The following is a 17,962-nucleotide window of genomic DNA, read 5'->3' as shown; positions in this document are numbered from 1 at the left end:
TTGAACATCAGAATACTACTGTTGCCTTTACATTACCAGAGAAATGAACCTTCATATCATTATGATGCTTAGATGAAAAATGGAAGAAAGTGCAGGAATTGGTTTGTCCTAATAGTTTATATACACTCCGCCATAAGTTAAGCACCACCCATATTTTTATCAATAAGAAATTTTCAAATCCCAAAATTCAATATTTTTGAATAAGAGTTCATCGTGTTGACATTAGTTAAATAAAATGTAAATATTGTGCGGTATAAAAAAAATGAAAGTTAGGGTTTTTTATGCTTTCCGCTTTGTGAAGGGAACTTTCAATTTTACGTTAAAAACAACAAGTTAAAATCCCTATAAAATGTTTTAATTTGTTGATCATTTTCATTAATTTCAAATAATGATACAGTTTTGAACTTTTTGGAAAACAATCAAGTATACATTTACTGTCAATTAAGGTTCATAAAGTCAATATCGTGTATAGCTTCCACGCTTCCGGTAGAGATTCAATACACGTCTCCTCATTCCTTGCACAAGTCGTCGTAGCCTATACTGTGGAAATCTCTGTTATTCCTGTACCAAAGCGACCCTCAATTCTGGTATTGTTGCATATTTTGGTTGTCTCTAGTCAAGTTTACGACCGAAAAAGTCCCATACATGTTCAATTGGGTTCATATCAGGTGACATGGCCGGCCAAGGTAAAGTGTCTATTGATTCCGACGTCAGGCATGCGTTGACAATTCAGGGCGATGAGGTCTCACATTGTCATCTTGAAAGACCGGTCTATCAGCTAACGCGTAAGTGTCAAAATGAGGCGATACAATGGTGTTCAGGATGTCATCCCGATACCTTTGACCATTCAGGGTACCGTGAAGAACATGCATATCAAGCTTACAGTCATGGGAAAAACATCCCCATACTGTTACACCGCCGCCACCGAAAGCTGTTGTACCAAGAATGTTATTGTCCCGATATGCGGTGTTTCTTTCCCTACAAACACGTGTTCTGCCGTAGACGGGCTTCAGCAAGAAACGACTTCCATCGGACCAGTTAATTCTTCTCCAGCTGCGTAAAGTCCATCGGCGATGGTTCCTAGCCCACTGTTGTCTTGCTCTACGGTGTCTTAAAGTTAATTCCGGGCGCTTTATTGGCCTCCGAGTCCTTAGACGGAAACTATGCAACCTACGTATCACAGTCCGCATACTTACTCTACCCCCAATAGGCCAAAGTCTACGACGCTTATCAGCAGACGAGAAAAGTTTCAATCGTGCTTGCTGGGAAAGATTTCTGTCTTCTCTGGGAGTAGTTTGACGTGGTCTGCCTGCTCTAGGTCGGTCTTCAACTGACCCTGTCTGTCTCTCTGCACGAGCCTGATAATCACAGTGTGGTTAACACCAAAATGGACCGCTATTCTACGGCAACTTAGACCTGTATTTGCCATACCTACAACTTGCCAGCGTTCAGCAATACTCAGTTTTCGTCTTGTCATCTTAAAAGTTTGATATCAATGGCTAATTCAAGTGCGAAATGCACGTGCTAAAATCATTTGTGTTTAGTCAAAAACAGTAACGCGAAAAACACACAAGACAGGTTGTTAAAACTGGTTTTGAACAATCAAAATGTAATCGATTGACATTTTACCTGTATCCAAAAGTTACCTATTGTTTACAGTTTTAATATATAGTACTTCTTTTATAAAAAAAAATAATTAAGAAAATAATTATTTCGAAATTAAATTGGGTGGTGCTTAACTTATGGCGGAGTGTATATATATATATGCAAATGCATGACGATTTTTTTTTTTGGTGTCTCTCCTTTGATTTCTTGTTTTATTCAAGCAATGTTAAACTCTGAACTACAGACTACATACACAATCTAGTTTCCTATCCTACATTATGCAGCTTACGGGGAAAACTAGAAGTTTTACAAATATATGATATTTTCATGTCATTTTCTTTCTCAACTAAATATGAATTGGTATAATTTAAAACTATATAAAAGAGCAGCGAAAGACACCAGAGGGAACATAAACTGACTACGACATGGCTCAAAAGGAAAAAAAACAAACAAACAAACAGGAAATCACAAAACACAATATAGAAAACTCAACACTGAGGAAAACGAACTCCATCATAAAGTTGGTCTGATTTTAGGTGCTCTGGAGGGTACACAGATCCTGCTTTAAATGTAGCACCCGTCGTTTTGCTCATGTTAGTACAACCCCCATAAGAAGTCTAATTCGGTAGGCCATATTCGTAAAAAGCGGTGCGAGATTGTAGTTATTCCATTAAAAACATATCATCTGTCATCTCGGAAACGGATATCAAATAACGGTCGAACAACCCGTGATGGCGTCCGTAAAATTTACTCAAAGATGATTTCAACTTCACCACTTGGAACTCTTGGTTTAATTGCTCCTCGTGAGAAGCATCCATTTATCAGGGAAATACGGTCAAAACGCCGACGTTCCTCATTAAAACAAAATTAAGTAAAAAAAATTAAATATGCAGTTAAATATTGCTTTTCTTTGCTAGTTGATTTGTTTTTTTCTGAGGTTTTAGTTGTTCGAGCTAAGTGATAATAATTTCTGTTATTTTTTCTGTATTATTTGCAATTAGTATCCTTATACAACATATGCTTACTCTAATATCGATTCCTTTGTATGATCCTTTAAACAAAGTATTGTGATGCACGTGTATACCAACTCCATCAACACTTATACCGTCACTCCCTACATATTCCACTCTTCCAAAGTTAGATATGATATTATCCGATATTTCGTTCCCAGAAGGAGTAAGTGTAATCTGGTCCCCACCTGTATTCAATAGACCAGTAAAATATTTGAATATTTTTCGAAAATAAAGAATATAGTACACGCCCGAATTACATGAATTTTGTGAATTAGGTGTCACTATTGTATACATGTATTTGAAAAACAATTATTAAATAAAGAATGATTTTAATGGTGTACGCCGCACGCGCGTTTTGGCTACACTAGAATTTTCAGTGGGGCCAAATCGAACCATATTACCAAAGTTTAACCTGGTACGGTAGCGACGGACGAACGAACGGACCGACGAGCAAAAAAAAACAATAAGCAACTCTACTATCGTAAGCAGGACAAACAGTATAATATATAGTCATGTTTTTTTGGACATGCGGTGTCAATCTCAAATAGTTCTTGTAGAAAATAAGTTTACGTTGTTAATATAGACAGATGTTATCGACGATTGTAAGAAGCTTATACTTAGTTTAGTAATTTAAAGGCAAGACAACAGTACAGAAAAATGTAAACATTAAAGCAACTAGCTGGGAAAAAAGGGATTATGTCATACAGATATTATAAATGTTGAGTACCTACCAGAAATACTGATTCCACCATCACCATTTCGAATATCACATAAGTTAACTTTAATGTTGTGTCCGTTATAGGAAGCTATACCATCTGAGCCTGAAATATACGTGGGTTTGTAATATAAACCAACTAATTTTCGCAACTTTCGCAAGTAGAAAAATAACGCGAAAATTCAATAAATTATAAATTTTCACGAATATGTAAATCTTGGATCTGTTCATTAAACAGCATCAAGTTAATTTGTAAATCGCGAAATTAAATATTCACGCAAGTGGACTAGCAAGGGTTAAACATGAAATAAAGTATCCACGAAAATGATTAGGTTTACAGTATTTGAGACAAATCAAAAGACTTCAACACAAATTTAATGCATGCACCAATGATTTTTAAGTGTTATTCTTGTTGTGTTTTTTAAGCAAATCCACATCTCTCTAATTGCCATTCATTGATAGCATCGTAATCGTAAAGTGGAATCAGTGCTTTTTTTAATTTTGCAAGAAATTTAAAAGGTTGTTTTTACATTTAGAAGGACTACAACATATTTTGAGATGCGGAATTCTCCACTAAAAATACTTGTATGTGATTTTGTATTATCAAATTCATGTTTGTATCAACTCTCGATGGAACATCGCCTATTCAACGCTAGTACACACATTTGTTTAGGGGCCAGCTGAAGCACATAGCGGGTTGCGAGATTTTTATGGCTGTGTTGGTGGCCTTCTACTCTTTGGTTGGATGGTGTCTCTTTGACAATTTCCTCATTTCCATTCCCAATTGTTTTAGTAAAATCTGTCACACTACCTGTATTTTGAATCTTCATACGGGTAATCGTGAGATTCTGTACATTATTTGCATGTATACCATTTTGTCGGCAGGCCTCAATTACAAATCCCTCAAGTACAATATTTGCAGAACTCCATATTATACTATTTTAAAAAAAAGACATTTTCACAGTACATTATTTCAAGTACAAATCTCTTCTTTACTCGAGTATAATACGTATAACAAAGTATATGCCCCACACTCTTATAACATAACTAGATGACATTGAAATGAAATATAATGGTTTTTATAAATATGCTTCCTTAAAGAAACCAAAATAAGGGTATGCTATCACAGGTTCATATATATTATACAAATAAAAATACTATACAAATTCGATGTCACATCTTAACTCTTGATCACTCTTAGCCGAAGTTTTCAAATAAGGCCCCTTTTGTACGAAACTCTAGATAAACCTTGCAAGAAGTTCGGTCAGTGATTTCAAATTATGGTGGTTTTGTGTTTAATTCTGTACAATACAAGTTTTATTGTGTTTTTGTTAAACCAACAAAAAGTGTTTATTCTAGGCACAGCTATGTATTTCACTAAACAAATAGGAATAATCTGAACTAGAAATAATCATTTTCATGTACTGATAGGGTAAATATTTCTTGTTATTCATTCCTCGTATGAATTTGAACACAGATTTCGTGGAAAAGTAGGCGCTTCGGACGCATTAGAAAAATAACGTGTTTTTTTCATGCCATAGAGCTTAGTATTTATATCGATCAACCATTATTGAGGGGAATATTTGTTGGTGTGTTTACATTAATGATGTATTAAAAGTAACGTTTTCCAAATGTTATTTCTATTTCAAACAAAATATCGAGCACCTGGATGCAGTAAATATTTTTAAAACAAAATAAGTATGTTACTGTGCTGTCAACACCGTTTTTTTCCAATGTAGATGCGATGCGATTGGCCCAATTTTAGCAAGAGTTAATTTCCATTTGTCGCCATATTGGTCACAATGCTCAAATTCTATCATAAATCAGTCCAAATCAATTGATATACTTACTAAAAACTTCAGAAAAACTTGTATATGAAACGTTTTAAATTGTGTATCCTTTTTTAATTCAACACTATCATCTAATAAATAATTTGTATCTGCCTTGTTTGTAACACACAATTCAATTTGTTTAAAAGGAAAATCATCAGTTTATCCTCCAAAACACATTAACGATATATACCTATCTGTACCTTGCTGTTAGATAACACTTCAATTCCGTTCCTGCTAATTGTCTTTAATTGCAAAACGGTATTTCTCTGCCAGGAAAAAAAACCAGATGAAAATTTGATATCATTTCCTTTTGCTCTTCAATCTTTAAAATAGATTCGGAAATCCAGTAAGTTTTAGTTTAAGTTTGGATCACATTTCCCAAAAAATGGTTTTGAACAAAACACGAAATAATGTAATGATATTATGTGTTCTAATAAAGCAATCATACTCAATGCATGTCGGAACTATTGAAGCATATATTTGGTCTTTTTCCGAGTAAGGTGCATCTTTACTTGGCCATACATATAAAACACCATTGTCACGATCAACGAAATATTCACCCTGAAAAAAGATTGTTTGTTTATTTCTTTTCTGTTAGTTACTGCAATATCTGGGACCGTATTTAAAACACAATTGAGTTAACAACCATGACCTCGAAAGGATAGAAAAGGTGTCTACAGTTCACTTATATCAAAATTTAAGCCAATAAGGCCCATGACGAATGTCGTCCTTTTGACTGTATACAAATTGCAAGTATGCTTAGCCAAGCCCCTTAATATATTAACAAACAATAATACATCAATCAATCAATCCAAGAATTTTTTGTTATTTCATATTTAGTATAGCATATTTTGCTATAAGGCATGCCATCACTGAAACCATACGTAAAAACGGACTATTTTGAAAACGACTGCCTTATTCTTAACTTGGCTTATATGACATTTAAAGAAAACATGACGAACAGTCTAAACAGCTGAATAGGTTACTCGATATATGATAATGATAAGAAAAATGAACAAAATTATGCTTACCGGTTCGTCGAGTTCAGACATAACATTGACAAAACGGAAATAACCGCCTTGGTGATTAAATCCGACAGCAGTTGGATTAATCCCATTATAGTGACCTTAAAAGAAAGAGAAAAAAACCCAGAGCAATCAGAAACTTCTTTCAATTGTCAAAATGTTTTTATCAGTTTTATAACCCAACTACACAATTAATGTATATTGTATTTAGTTGGGCTGATCATCTTATCGTTCTTTTTTCGTAATGTGTAATCGAAAGAATTATACAAGATTGTTTTATGTATACCTGTACCGGTGTCAATGTGTAAACATAGGATTATTTGTATGCCCAACCTACGATGGTAGAGGGGCATTATGTTTTCTGGTCTGTGCATCTTTTCGTTCGTCCGTCTGTCCCGCTTCAGGTTACAGTTTTTGGTCAAGGTAGCGTTTGATGAAGTTGAAGTCCAATCAGCTTGAAACTTAGTACAAATGTTCTCTATGATATGATCTGTCTAATTTTAATGCCAGATTATAGTTTTCAGTTTTTATCCCAATTTCACGATCCACTGAACAAAGAAAATGATAGTGTAAGTGGGGCATCTGTGTACTATGGACACATTCTTGTTTCTTTCTGTATTGCTTTCATACGCAAAAAAAAGTAAACTAAGCGATTTTTTAAATATCTTTTTCATTGTTTAACATAACAGAAAATAGCACACAATTAAAAAAAACCCGGTTATTTCTATTTCTATGTCTATTTATATTAAGGAGGTGAACGAAACACACGGATCATAGCGTTTGTTTTTCAAAAGTAAATGCTTTGAAGTGTTTTTGTTGAAAATTCAAACAATGATTTATAATGATACATTTATTAGCAGAAACCATAATTTAGAAAAATTATATCGCATACCTGGTCGTAGGCCAAATCTTGTTTTGCTAGCCAATGTAATATTTTTGTTCACAGGATCGAGATGTTGTATTCTGATGGCACGGTCTGCCCAACTCCACATCCTAAAAGTACATAAAACCATGACAGAATTAGGATACACTACGCAGTAAGCTTTCTGATTTAATATGATTTTCTTCTTTTTTTTATGACAGTGCCTTTAAAAACCGTTTTAATCGTGTGAGTTTTATTAATTGTGAAAGGCCAAATGGTTGCGTCTAATTGCTTAATTCCCCTTCATTTGAACACCGGATGATAATTGTCTCATTGTTATGATACCACTTATCCATGGCGTTGTCAGTATGTTTTAGATTCATTAGTTAGACTGTCCCTCTGGTATCTTTCGTCCCTCTTTTATCCTCATTTTCATATAGTGCAAACGATAGACCAACAATAGGAAGTATCAATAGTTAGATAAATCGTAAACTGTTCTAGTTAAAAGTGGAAAGATGATTACGATGAGACGTTATCAATTTACGTGAAATATGGTGGAAAAGTTGACAGCATGTTGATGAGGCCTTTATTTATAGTAAATATAAAAACATGAACGAGGTAAACTACAAACTCCTTGTTTGGAATTGACTATACGTTTGTTCCTTTTTGTTTTAATCAGTTTTTCAACGTTTTGTTATGTTTTTGGGATTTCAGCCATGAGCATCACTGAATAGACAATAATTGAGGAAATGCGCAATTTGCCTTTTTAGAATCTAAAGAACCATTGGTAATCTCTGTTCGTACACCTAAATGAAAATAGCGTTACGTCATTGGTTGAATTTCAATTGTTTAGAACGATATAAACAAACCGCAATGTTTTGTGTACGCGTTTGAAAATATTACCCAGAATGCATTATATTTTATTACAGTCAATTGGAATCGTCAATGCTATTGATATTTACCAGAATCCATGTGCCCAGACATCGTGTTCATTATGCCATTGTTTTGGTCTGTCAGATAAGTAGGTGAACGATTTTCCATCACTGTAGTTTTGATTAATATTGATGTAGTCCTGAAGTATAAAATATGAACATTAAATCTGAAACGTAGCGCTTCAGGACAACAAGACCTTCCCTTAATGCTGTCAAATTCCAAGAGCATAATTCAATGAAAGTCTATTCAAAATAAACTTCGTATATAGAAATAATGAGATGTGATATGATTACCAATGAAACCCTTAACCACATCATTTCAAATGCATTGGATGTAACCAATTATAGGCATTCGTACCTTAAAACCTTAGAGTGGGCTTTAAAAGGTCTTGGCATAATTGACACAACACAAACGTAAAAACTTACTGCCTCATTTATAACAATTTACAACAATGCAACTTATGATTAACTATTAAGACAGACGTGAACCAAAGACAACCACAGCCTCCTGACTTTGGACAGTCGCATATTTATAGATAGAATATGATAGGATTAATCATATTTCAAGGCGCTTTCCCTAGCCTTGGACAAGGGTGTAACGGTACAAAATATGATCAAATTATACAACTTATTTGAAAAGGGCTAACGAGCCATATATCTTGCACGTAAAAGACACCCTTGTAGATTTCGAAAAAGAGCAGGCTTATGCCGCTGGAAAGGGATTGATATTAATTGCAAAACTTGTTTCCCAATCCACTATGAATAACTAGGTTTAAACTGAGGGCTGAACTCCTCAGATCGATTTGCAGCAGAAACAACATCTAATAAACACACAGACGGGTACCGGACGTTGTATCAATAATCCCTAAAACAAAAAAAGACACAAATAAAATTGAGAATGGAAATGGGGAATGTGCCAAAGAGACAACAACCCGACCATAGAAAAAAACAACAGCAGAAGGTCACCAACAGGTCTTCAATGTAGCGAGAAATTCCCGCACCCGGAGGCGTCCTTCAGCTGGCCCCTAAACAAATATATAAAGTACAGATCTTCGAGTACTCGCAGTTACCGACAAGTAGTTCAAATTCAATAAAAGCTAGTGAGTAAATATTGTCTCGGACTGAAATATCAGTCAGTTAACACCCAATAACTAATGGTCTAGGTAAAGACGTCTTTAACTGTCAGAATAAGACATGACAGTGTTCAATGTCAAATTATACGGATAATAATTTTAACGGCATTATTGGACTCTTCGGATAATTTGAAATTAGCGATAATTTGCACTAATGTTCAACACAATATATAATTTATGATGTTTCAATCAACTGAATCGGAATTTTTGACAGAATTTTAAAAAAATCACCGTGATCAGATTACGGAAAACTGCAAATTCCCAAACTTTACGGGAAGTTCAAATATAAGAAGATATGTTGAGACTTACCTTATTTGGATATTTAGCCAACGTTAATGGTTTCTCATTCTCAAAAATTTCTAAAGGTGCAATGTGTTTAGAATAAAATCCAATTGTTTGAAGAGTACCAAGATCTGTTATTCCAACATCAGACAGTCGAACTTGAAGTACCTAAAACATTTATCGTTTCCTTTTCGTATACTCAGAACACTTCACTTTCATTGTAGTGATAAGACGTAGGTAAGGATGTGAGATCTTCTTCGGAGATTGGTGTAGACTATGTCAATGGGATAGCAACATAATAATGTAATACAAAATACAGTCAAGTCCAATGATCTGTTAAAATGAACTAATATATGTCCTAAAATCTACAAAGACGGAATTAAATTTCACAGCTTATCAGATATCAGCTATTTGACGATCAAAACAGTGCCAAGTGTGGTTTAAAACGATAGGATTCTTCCATACGATTACTTTCAATATAGATTACAGATATTCTGAATTTGAAAAACCAAGACGTCACATAAAAACATTTATTTTTACGTTTACTGTTCTACATTGGCTAGAGGTATAGGGGAAGGGTTGAGATCTCATAAACATGCTTAACCCCGCCGAATTTTTGCGCCTGTCTCAAGTCAGGAGCCTCTGGTCTTTGTTAGTCGTGTTTTATTTTTAATTTTAGTTTCTTGTGTACAATCTTGAGTTTAGTATGGCGTTCATTATCACTGAACTAGTATATATATATTTGTGTAGGGGCCGCCTCCGTGTGCGGGAATTTCTCGCTACATTGAAGACCTGTTGGTGACCTTCTGCTGTTGTCTTTTCTATGGTCGGGTTGTTGCATCTTTGACACATTTCCCATTTCCATTCTCAGTTTTATTGTTGAAAAAGAATATCATCATCCAGGTTATGTTGAAACGTAAACGAAAATTAAGAATTCAACATGGAGACCAATCCAAGACCTGAAGTGGAGTCATATGTGAGTAACAGACAGTTTCCAATTCGATCCAGAGTCCTACAGTGGTTGGACTGTTAACTTATTATTTGCTTTATGAAAGAAGATTTTGAATTAGGTGCAGGTACCAAAGAAACAATCAATAGAAGTTTTGGTGTCAAAATAGTTTAGAATGCCTCATAGTTCTACACCATGATATTATTTTTAGTGAAAATCATAAACATTTGCAAGACTTTTTTCTAAATGATTATACTGTGGATTCATTTATTTACGCGGGTACCAATTTTCGTGGTTTGAGTTAGAATTACATATTCGTGGATATTCAAGTTCGTGGTTGTGGCAAAGTCTGCACTCATTCCTTTAGACAACTTTTAATTCGTTGAACATTTGACTTCGTGGTTTTTCTGTAATCACGAAATCCACGAAAATTTGTATCTAACGAATATTAACGAATCCACAGTATTCGTGATACACGATTGGACCGGTTTGAACTCTCTTACAATAGCTTTCATTGATCAATAAAAGTATGTGCATATATATTTTCAATAGTTTGGTGGACTGAAGATGTTTGCCATTGTATAATATTTTTCCTGTGATAGGATTCCATAATATGATATTAAAAATGAAATAATTTACTTTGTTCCTTGCTATCGATGGTAACCGCTGTAGAGAACCTGTATTTGTCACACGTTTAAAGGCGGAAGAGTTGATTCTTTTTCCTCCAGTCTATAAATAAAACGTAAGATGAAAAAGAGTTTGAAGATTTTTTGTACATTTGTACATAAACATGATAAAGTCAAGCAAAACATGTAATTTAATGTCTGTAAAAGATCTTTTCAGACACCTTGTATATTCTTTACTGTATATACTTTATTTTTTCCATCGAAGTATACATGTATAGACAGCCGTTATAAACGCTATATATGCAGCTTTGAAGTAATGCAAAACAAAACTATTCTGGGTCATAATTGAAAGTAAATAAGCGAAGATTGTCAGTTTTTGTTGATGCGTTTTGTGTGAATCACTTGATTTCCTTGTTTATGAAGTATGAAAATAATACACGCTGTTATTTTTGAATATCCCATAAATTTAGCACCTAACCTTTGCTCACACTGTTTCACGTAATGTTTAGAAGATTTTGCCATGACCTCTTTGCAATCTCTTACAAGGAAATTCTACATAGCCATTACGATGGATAATTTCCTCAATATTAAAAAAAAGAAGCCATTGAAGAGATAACGTGGTGTCCAATCAGCTTCTGCATACCGACAAATTAACCAACAAGGCATCCTCTAGAAGTCACGAAGCTTTTTCATTCAAACACATAACATACTCAGTTGTTATGACTCATTACAAATGTGTTCACTTTCATCTTTTTGTTACTGTGGTGGTTTAATTATTTCATTCTACTGTGTAGGCTAAACATATAAGGATAACAAATAGTTCTGCTTTAAACATTTTCCAGACAAAACAGTTAACTTAAACAAGCCTGAATATAGAATGGTTCTTCCGACTCTATTTTTCGATACGATTGCTCATTTTTAAGATTTCTTCAAAAACAAAAGTGTTTCCGGGGACAGAGATGCAAAGAATTGTTCTCACCAATAGATATTTATCTTTGTATGCAAAGTAAAAGAGGGACGAAAGATACCAGAGGGACAGTCAAACTCATTAATGCTTATGTACTGTTTTGTGAAAATTAACTTTAATTTAGATAGTAGTCAGTGAATTAAAGTACGTTGAATTATACTGTAGTGAAACGTATTTCACGTTAAACCTTTGGTCAATACAAAATCTTGTTACATTGACATGTACTTTTGTTATAAAAAGGTATAAACAAATAGAAACAGGTTTATTCATAAAGGGGAAGTCCATAAAAACTGACAAAATCGACCGTTATCAACTAACGCACCGTATGTTTTGATCCTCACGTGCCTCGGTACTTATACATTTCAGCATTGTGTGATTGTGCTATGGTAAATTCTTGTATTGGTTTCTTTTGTTTTCGTTAATGAGCTTTGTCTATATACCCTTTTTTTGTTGTTGACACATTTGGTTTTTTTTTATAGTGATTAAGATTATAATACAATGATGACTGCTATACACCACCCCTACTTTTGACAATTTTTACCTATTATGTCTGTTTATTTTTATCGCAATATCATTGTGAATAAAATTAAATTTTATGCGACTGTCATACAAGTGACAGGTTTAGCCAGGTATAAAACTAGGCGAAAGCCAGTATTCTCTACATAAACCATTTCCCTTACTAAGTCCGGAATATGACAGGGGTTATCCATTCGTTTTGTGTGTTTGATGTGTTTGAGCTTTTTGATTTTCCGTTTTGAATTTTCCTCGAAGTTTGGTATTTTTGATATTTTTACTTTTATTACTAATCATAATGACCTGCTAACATTGGTTTGTTGGAATATTTACAACTTACCACGTGGACTTCCTGACCTTGATATGCCCTGATAGTTAGCTTCCTTGGTCTAAAGTTATGAACTCGTAATGTTGACTCTAGCTCATAATACCCAGTTGTCAGTTCGATAAAAATGTCTATGAAAATAAACATCAACAACTTATTTACAATTATTTAAACTTATTTAAAATTCTAAAGTCAAAGAATCAATAAAACTCATCAGTGAAGCTAAAATAGAAAAAAATTATCAATCACATACGAAGTTGAAAAGCAGTGAAAATCAAAATTTCGAAAATGTGTGACAAATACAAATAAAGGTATATTAACTTAGTGTTAGGAAAACATAAGTATTTGGCTAAATATGATAAATAAACGAATCCATGATATGATAGTTAAAGTGAACCCAAACGTGCTCAATACTTTTTTTTTAAACGATGATTCTTATATTGCACATTTCTTTGCTGTTTAACAAATTACTCGACTCACAGCATTCAGCCGGGTATCCCTGTGAATTAGTTAACCAGGGAGATTATACAGTAAATTTATATTTATATATATATATATATATATATGAATTATGATTAGTTATTATAAATACAATACATTGATTTTAACAATTTGTCAACTTAGTTTTGTGGAGGTCATCATAATGTAACGTAAATATGGAAGTTGTACTATTCATTGTCCGATGTTGGTTATAATTTAATCATTGACCCTTAACCTTGATCAAAATATTCCCGTGAAAATTGAGATGATCGAATGATTGAAGGATAACACGTGCTCAATGCTATACTTGTGGTACCCTCAGAAACTGGAACGATGAGGACAAATGAGACGTAAAATCACAAAAATACTGAACTTACAAAACGGAAGTTCCTTATCAAATGGCAAAATAGTGTAGTGGTTTTGTTTAATTAGAAATTATATGTTTTAATAGCATAAAAAGCTCTTACCTTTATCTCTCCTGCCTAGCTCGTCACTTCTTAAAAGAGCCTTTTCTATTGTCTTTACTGGATTTCCCAAATCAGTTCTAATTATATAATAAATAAAAATATGAAGTTGTAAATATAAATTCTTCAAAATTGTAATTGTTTCGAGATTACAATGGTATTGCGACAATTTTTGAATAAGACGAAAAATGGTAAATATTAGAATGAAGTGATATTATTATCCGACAAAGATTGTTCTATCTGTAACATTATTTTAATGATATTCCACGAATATCGTTATACAAATCGTTTCAGCGGCTGTTTAAAAACATATTATTTTTAGAATGTTGTTGAAATAAATTTTAACATAATTTCCTGATACCATTGTTGTAATTATTTTGAATGTTCCAATCACATACAAAGTTGAAGAGAAGTGAAAACCAAAAAACTTGTTTTCATTCATGTAAAATAATTAATAACATCCAGCCTGATTTAATAGTCACATACTTCTTGTTACCTTCATTGTGAAACGTCAAATGAACATAGCTAATTCAATTTGGTAATTGGAGTCCTGGCATTGTAACGAGACAATTTCCCAATGCGTCGTTTTTAAATATTAACATTGCATTCCGTCCCATCGTATAATTATCTTGTTCACAAGTAGGTTCACATTTGAGCAATAGTATCTTTTGAAAAAAATCTACAAACATTGTTAGAATGCCAATAGATGTATCTATACTTAATTGGTACATGTTATATGCCGTTGTTTAAAACAACTCATATTCCTGCAAAAAAGTACACCCCACAAAATAAAATTTGACGTCATAACTTTTTAATTGAAATTAAATTATTATTATTGACGTCAGAAGATTATTCAGATACAAAAATAGGGTTCCTGATTAGGATGGTTTTTTTTTTAAATACCCGTAATAACTCGTGAGTGTCTTCCACGGTCGGATATAGAAAAAATCGGAGACAATTCGACAAAATACTCAAGAGGTTGAATACGCCAATAGGGCTTAAAAATTTTTGGAAGAAAAAAGACAAAAACTGAGAGTATGTTTAAACAAATCTAACAATTGAAACTAAAGAAATATCTGAAGTTGTTTGGTTAACCTTAATGTATGCAATTACGTTTATGAAAGTATATCTAATCTGTAATTAACTTGTGTTTCATTCTCAATTTTAAAAATATATTTTCTCATATACCATTTGAAATTTAAGACATCTGTGGTATCATTTATTTTAAATTCAAAGTAACAGTTGAGGTGAGCTTGATTTTCTACTGATTAAAATTTAAACGTTTTTTATTGTTGGAAACTGTCCATTGACAAGTACATGTTGAATGGTGTTTTTTTTTCGTGTTTGAGTTGTTATTTCACTGAAATCGATGATTGTAGCATGCATTGCTCATGAATTCATATATCGCATCACATCTTTTATCATTTTCAACTAATAGATGAATTTAAGTTCCTCTGCATTTTAAATTGACTTTCCAGGTTATAAGTTAAGTTAGAAATGTGGTTCAAATGTGGTTCGTTTTAACTAAATCGTTTACTTCAACTATTACTGAAAATACTGTTTAAAAAATTGGAAACAACACGTTTAATATTTTAATGCGTCCGAAGCGCTTTTCTGGATTTACCTCCATCAAGAACGCTCAAAGCCAAACATTTGAAATCCGAGGATGTAGTCGGGTATACTCGAGACCTAAATGATAACGTATATCCCGTATGCATAGTTTCGCAATAGTTCATTGTTCGAGTTTGACTTTGCATCTAATTTCGATGGTTACATTACCACTTCATAACTTGTATAATGTTTTTGACTCTTAAATAGTTTGGCCTCGAGCATCACTTAAGAAAAATTACTTCTCTAAATGCGACTTTGGTGCAGTCTAATTGATTCTGTAAACGGTATGAATACATTTGCGGAAGCCAAATGTATAAAGCGTCTGCCAGGATCACAAACCAAAGAGAGCATAACCGAAAGGGATCAACAATAGGTAATTTGTCTCGGGGAAAAACTTGCTTCTTATTGGATGAAATTATTTGATGATTAATAGTACACGAACGCTTGTTCCGGTCTTCAATTGTCACAAACGTGTTTGGTGTTATGAAATGATAAGGTAAAAATAAAATAAACCAAAAAAAAGCGAACGCCATTGCAAATTCAAAATAGAAAAATCAAAAGGTTAACTACATCAAACGAATGGTATTGAACTGTCTCATTCCAGACTTAGTGCAGACATTTCAGACAGTTCTTGTCCATTCGTTTTTGATGCGTTTTGTTATTTGATTTTGCCATGTGATTATGGACTTTCCGAATTGATTTTCCTCTGAGTTCAGTATTTTTGTGATTTTACTTTTTCCTTACGTAGAAAAAGAAAATCTTAAAAATAATGAACTTCCGAGGAAATTCATATACCGGAAAGTCCCTGTTCAAATGATAAAACACATCAAACGAATGGACAATAACTGAAGATGACTGTAATGATCTTACCCTGTATTGTTGTCTGAACCATTTGGATTGACATATATATGGACATTATTTACATTGTCCAATAGAAAACCATGGTTGACATGTATAATTGAAATAATTCCAAGGAAAATATAACAGACCATGCTAACTTGCCACTAGAATATTTATAACTGGAAATGTATAACACAACGATAAGAAGTCTTATGAGGTTAAAATTCAGTATCAAAAGTTTAACCGAACGTGTTATCAAACATACTACATGTATTATCTCAATTTAAAGTAGTGGATGGTTTATTTACAACCTTAAGTTCGATGCAACTGCTGGGGGAGTTTAATTCATTTCGAAAAGGTGTCACCAATCCAGTAGCCAGCACTTATGTGTTGACATGAATAATCATTTATACGGTCGAAATTATTGACTTAACTTTGAATTTTATATTTGACTATTTTTATTCGAGCGTCACTGATGACGGCGCAAATACAATATGTCAATCTTGGTATTTTTGATGAGTTTATTTCAATTTGTATTATAACATGGTTTTGTACTGTTGGAAATGTATTGTTGCCTGAACCAACATCTTATACATCATTGAATTAACATTACTAGTCTGCGACTTTCAACGTCCCATTTACAGGTCAATCCAGAAACGCCTTTTGGACGCATTAAAGTTTCAATTTGATTTTTAACAAGCACGGGGTGGATACTTTTGCAGGTGGTCTTTCAGTTCCCGAAGATCCTATCAACTCAGGTACTTCGGTACTGAACTGTTTTATACCAATTTTTTTTCTTGAATTACCAGTTTATAAACTTAAAATTATCCACAAAATAAACTTTTAACTTCATAAAGCACCCTTACGATGTTACTGTTCACTTACATTATTGACTTTTAATATTTGTTCTTTTTTCTAAGAAATGTTTAAAAAAAAAAGTGGTTTTGGTGCCAGGTAATTTATTAAATGTTGCTTTCATTGTTTAATTAGAAATCTAAATCTCTTTGAAGTGTTCATGGATTACTGGAAATTAAAAACTGATAACAGTATTCAACTTAAGTATGCATAACAAGAGAAAGTTCCTCATATCTTTCTATTTTCTTTAGTATTTCAATTATATAGACTGCGAACGAATATGTTTATGTCTAGTAATAAAATTTTTAATTAAATAGTCAACAAGGTTTTATCAAAAGGGATGAAATTAGTAAACTTTATAAAAGAATTACCCTCCGAATTCAAACCAACTTCCAAAATACCTAAAAAAAACTTAGTCTTAGTTTTTATTCATTTCCCATCAATATCTGCTTGTTTAAGAGTTTCCATTTGGTATTAAACATTACTAATAAGAAAAATATTTTCAAAATTCTTAAATTGTGCATGATATCAATGTCGTATCATGTAATTTTGAATCATCCATTTATTGAAAATCCACATTTAAAATTCAATTCTAGATGAAAGTTATAAAGATATCAAGAATTAAATGATAAGTGTATCCATATTCATAACAGTGATCGATACAAGGGAAATATTTTCACTGAAATCTTGAGATATCAGAAGTATTTTCTAAGCTGTAGAGGAAGCGATATATTCAGCTTTCAACAAATTCAAATGTTACTTATATTGATAATGTTTGCGTAAAAATAATTGATAAGTTTAACGTTCAAACTCTGATTTCATCGAAATATTCGCGAAGAGTTGACGGTAGAATGGTAGCACCAAATATGACAAAGTTTATATACTTGCACAATCATTTGAAAGTTGGGAATAAGTGTACCAGAAAATACTTAC

The 17,962-nt window shown here is 33.0% G+C and overlaps 1 protein-coding gene across 1 annotated transcript in view; it reads right to left on the bottom strand.

The window, feature by feature from the left end:
• The window catches only part of LOC143076754 (uncharacterized), a 35,884-nt gene extending 19,524 nt beyond the window's left edge, over positions 1-16,360 (bottom strand). The window contains exons 1-12 of the mRNA XM_076252618.1: positions 16,205-16,360; positions 13,727-13,803; positions 12,795-12,910; positions 10,988-11,077; positions 9,427-9,567; positions 8,015-8,124; positions 7,083-7,183; positions 6,197-6,291; positions 5,614-5,726; positions 4,145-4,269; positions 3,350-3,439; positions 2,631-2,803 (exon numbers count right to left, since the gene is read on the bottom strand). Coding sequence (XP_076108733.1) covers positions 2,631-2,803; positions 3,350-3,439; positions 4,145-4,269; positions 5,614-5,726; positions 6,197-6,291; positions 7,083-7,183; positions 8,015-8,124; positions 9,427-9,567; positions 10,988-11,077; positions 12,795-12,910; positions 13,727-13,803; positions 16,205-16,326 — 1,353 coding nt within the window. The 5' untranslated portion in view covers positions 16,327-16,360. The remainder of the gene's footprint in view (positions 1-2,630; positions 2,804-3,349; positions 3,440-4,144; positions 4,270-5,613; positions 5,727-6,196; positions 6,292-7,082; positions 7,184-8,014; positions 8,125-9,426; positions 9,568-10,987; positions 11,078-12,794; positions 12,911-13,726; positions 13,804-16,204) is intronic.
• Positions 16,361-17,962: the final 1,602 nt, after the last annotated feature.

The sequence above is a fragment of the Mytilus galloprovincialis genome, chromosome 5 (assembly GCF_965363235.1).
Source record: "Mytilus galloprovincialis chromosome 5, xbMytGall1.hap1.1, whole genome shotgun sequence".
Lineage (NCBI taxonomy): Eukaryota > Metazoa > Mollusca > Bivalvia > Mytilida > Mytilidae > Mytilus > Mytilus galloprovincialis.
This window is presented reverse-complemented; position numbering and strand designations above follow the sequence as displayed.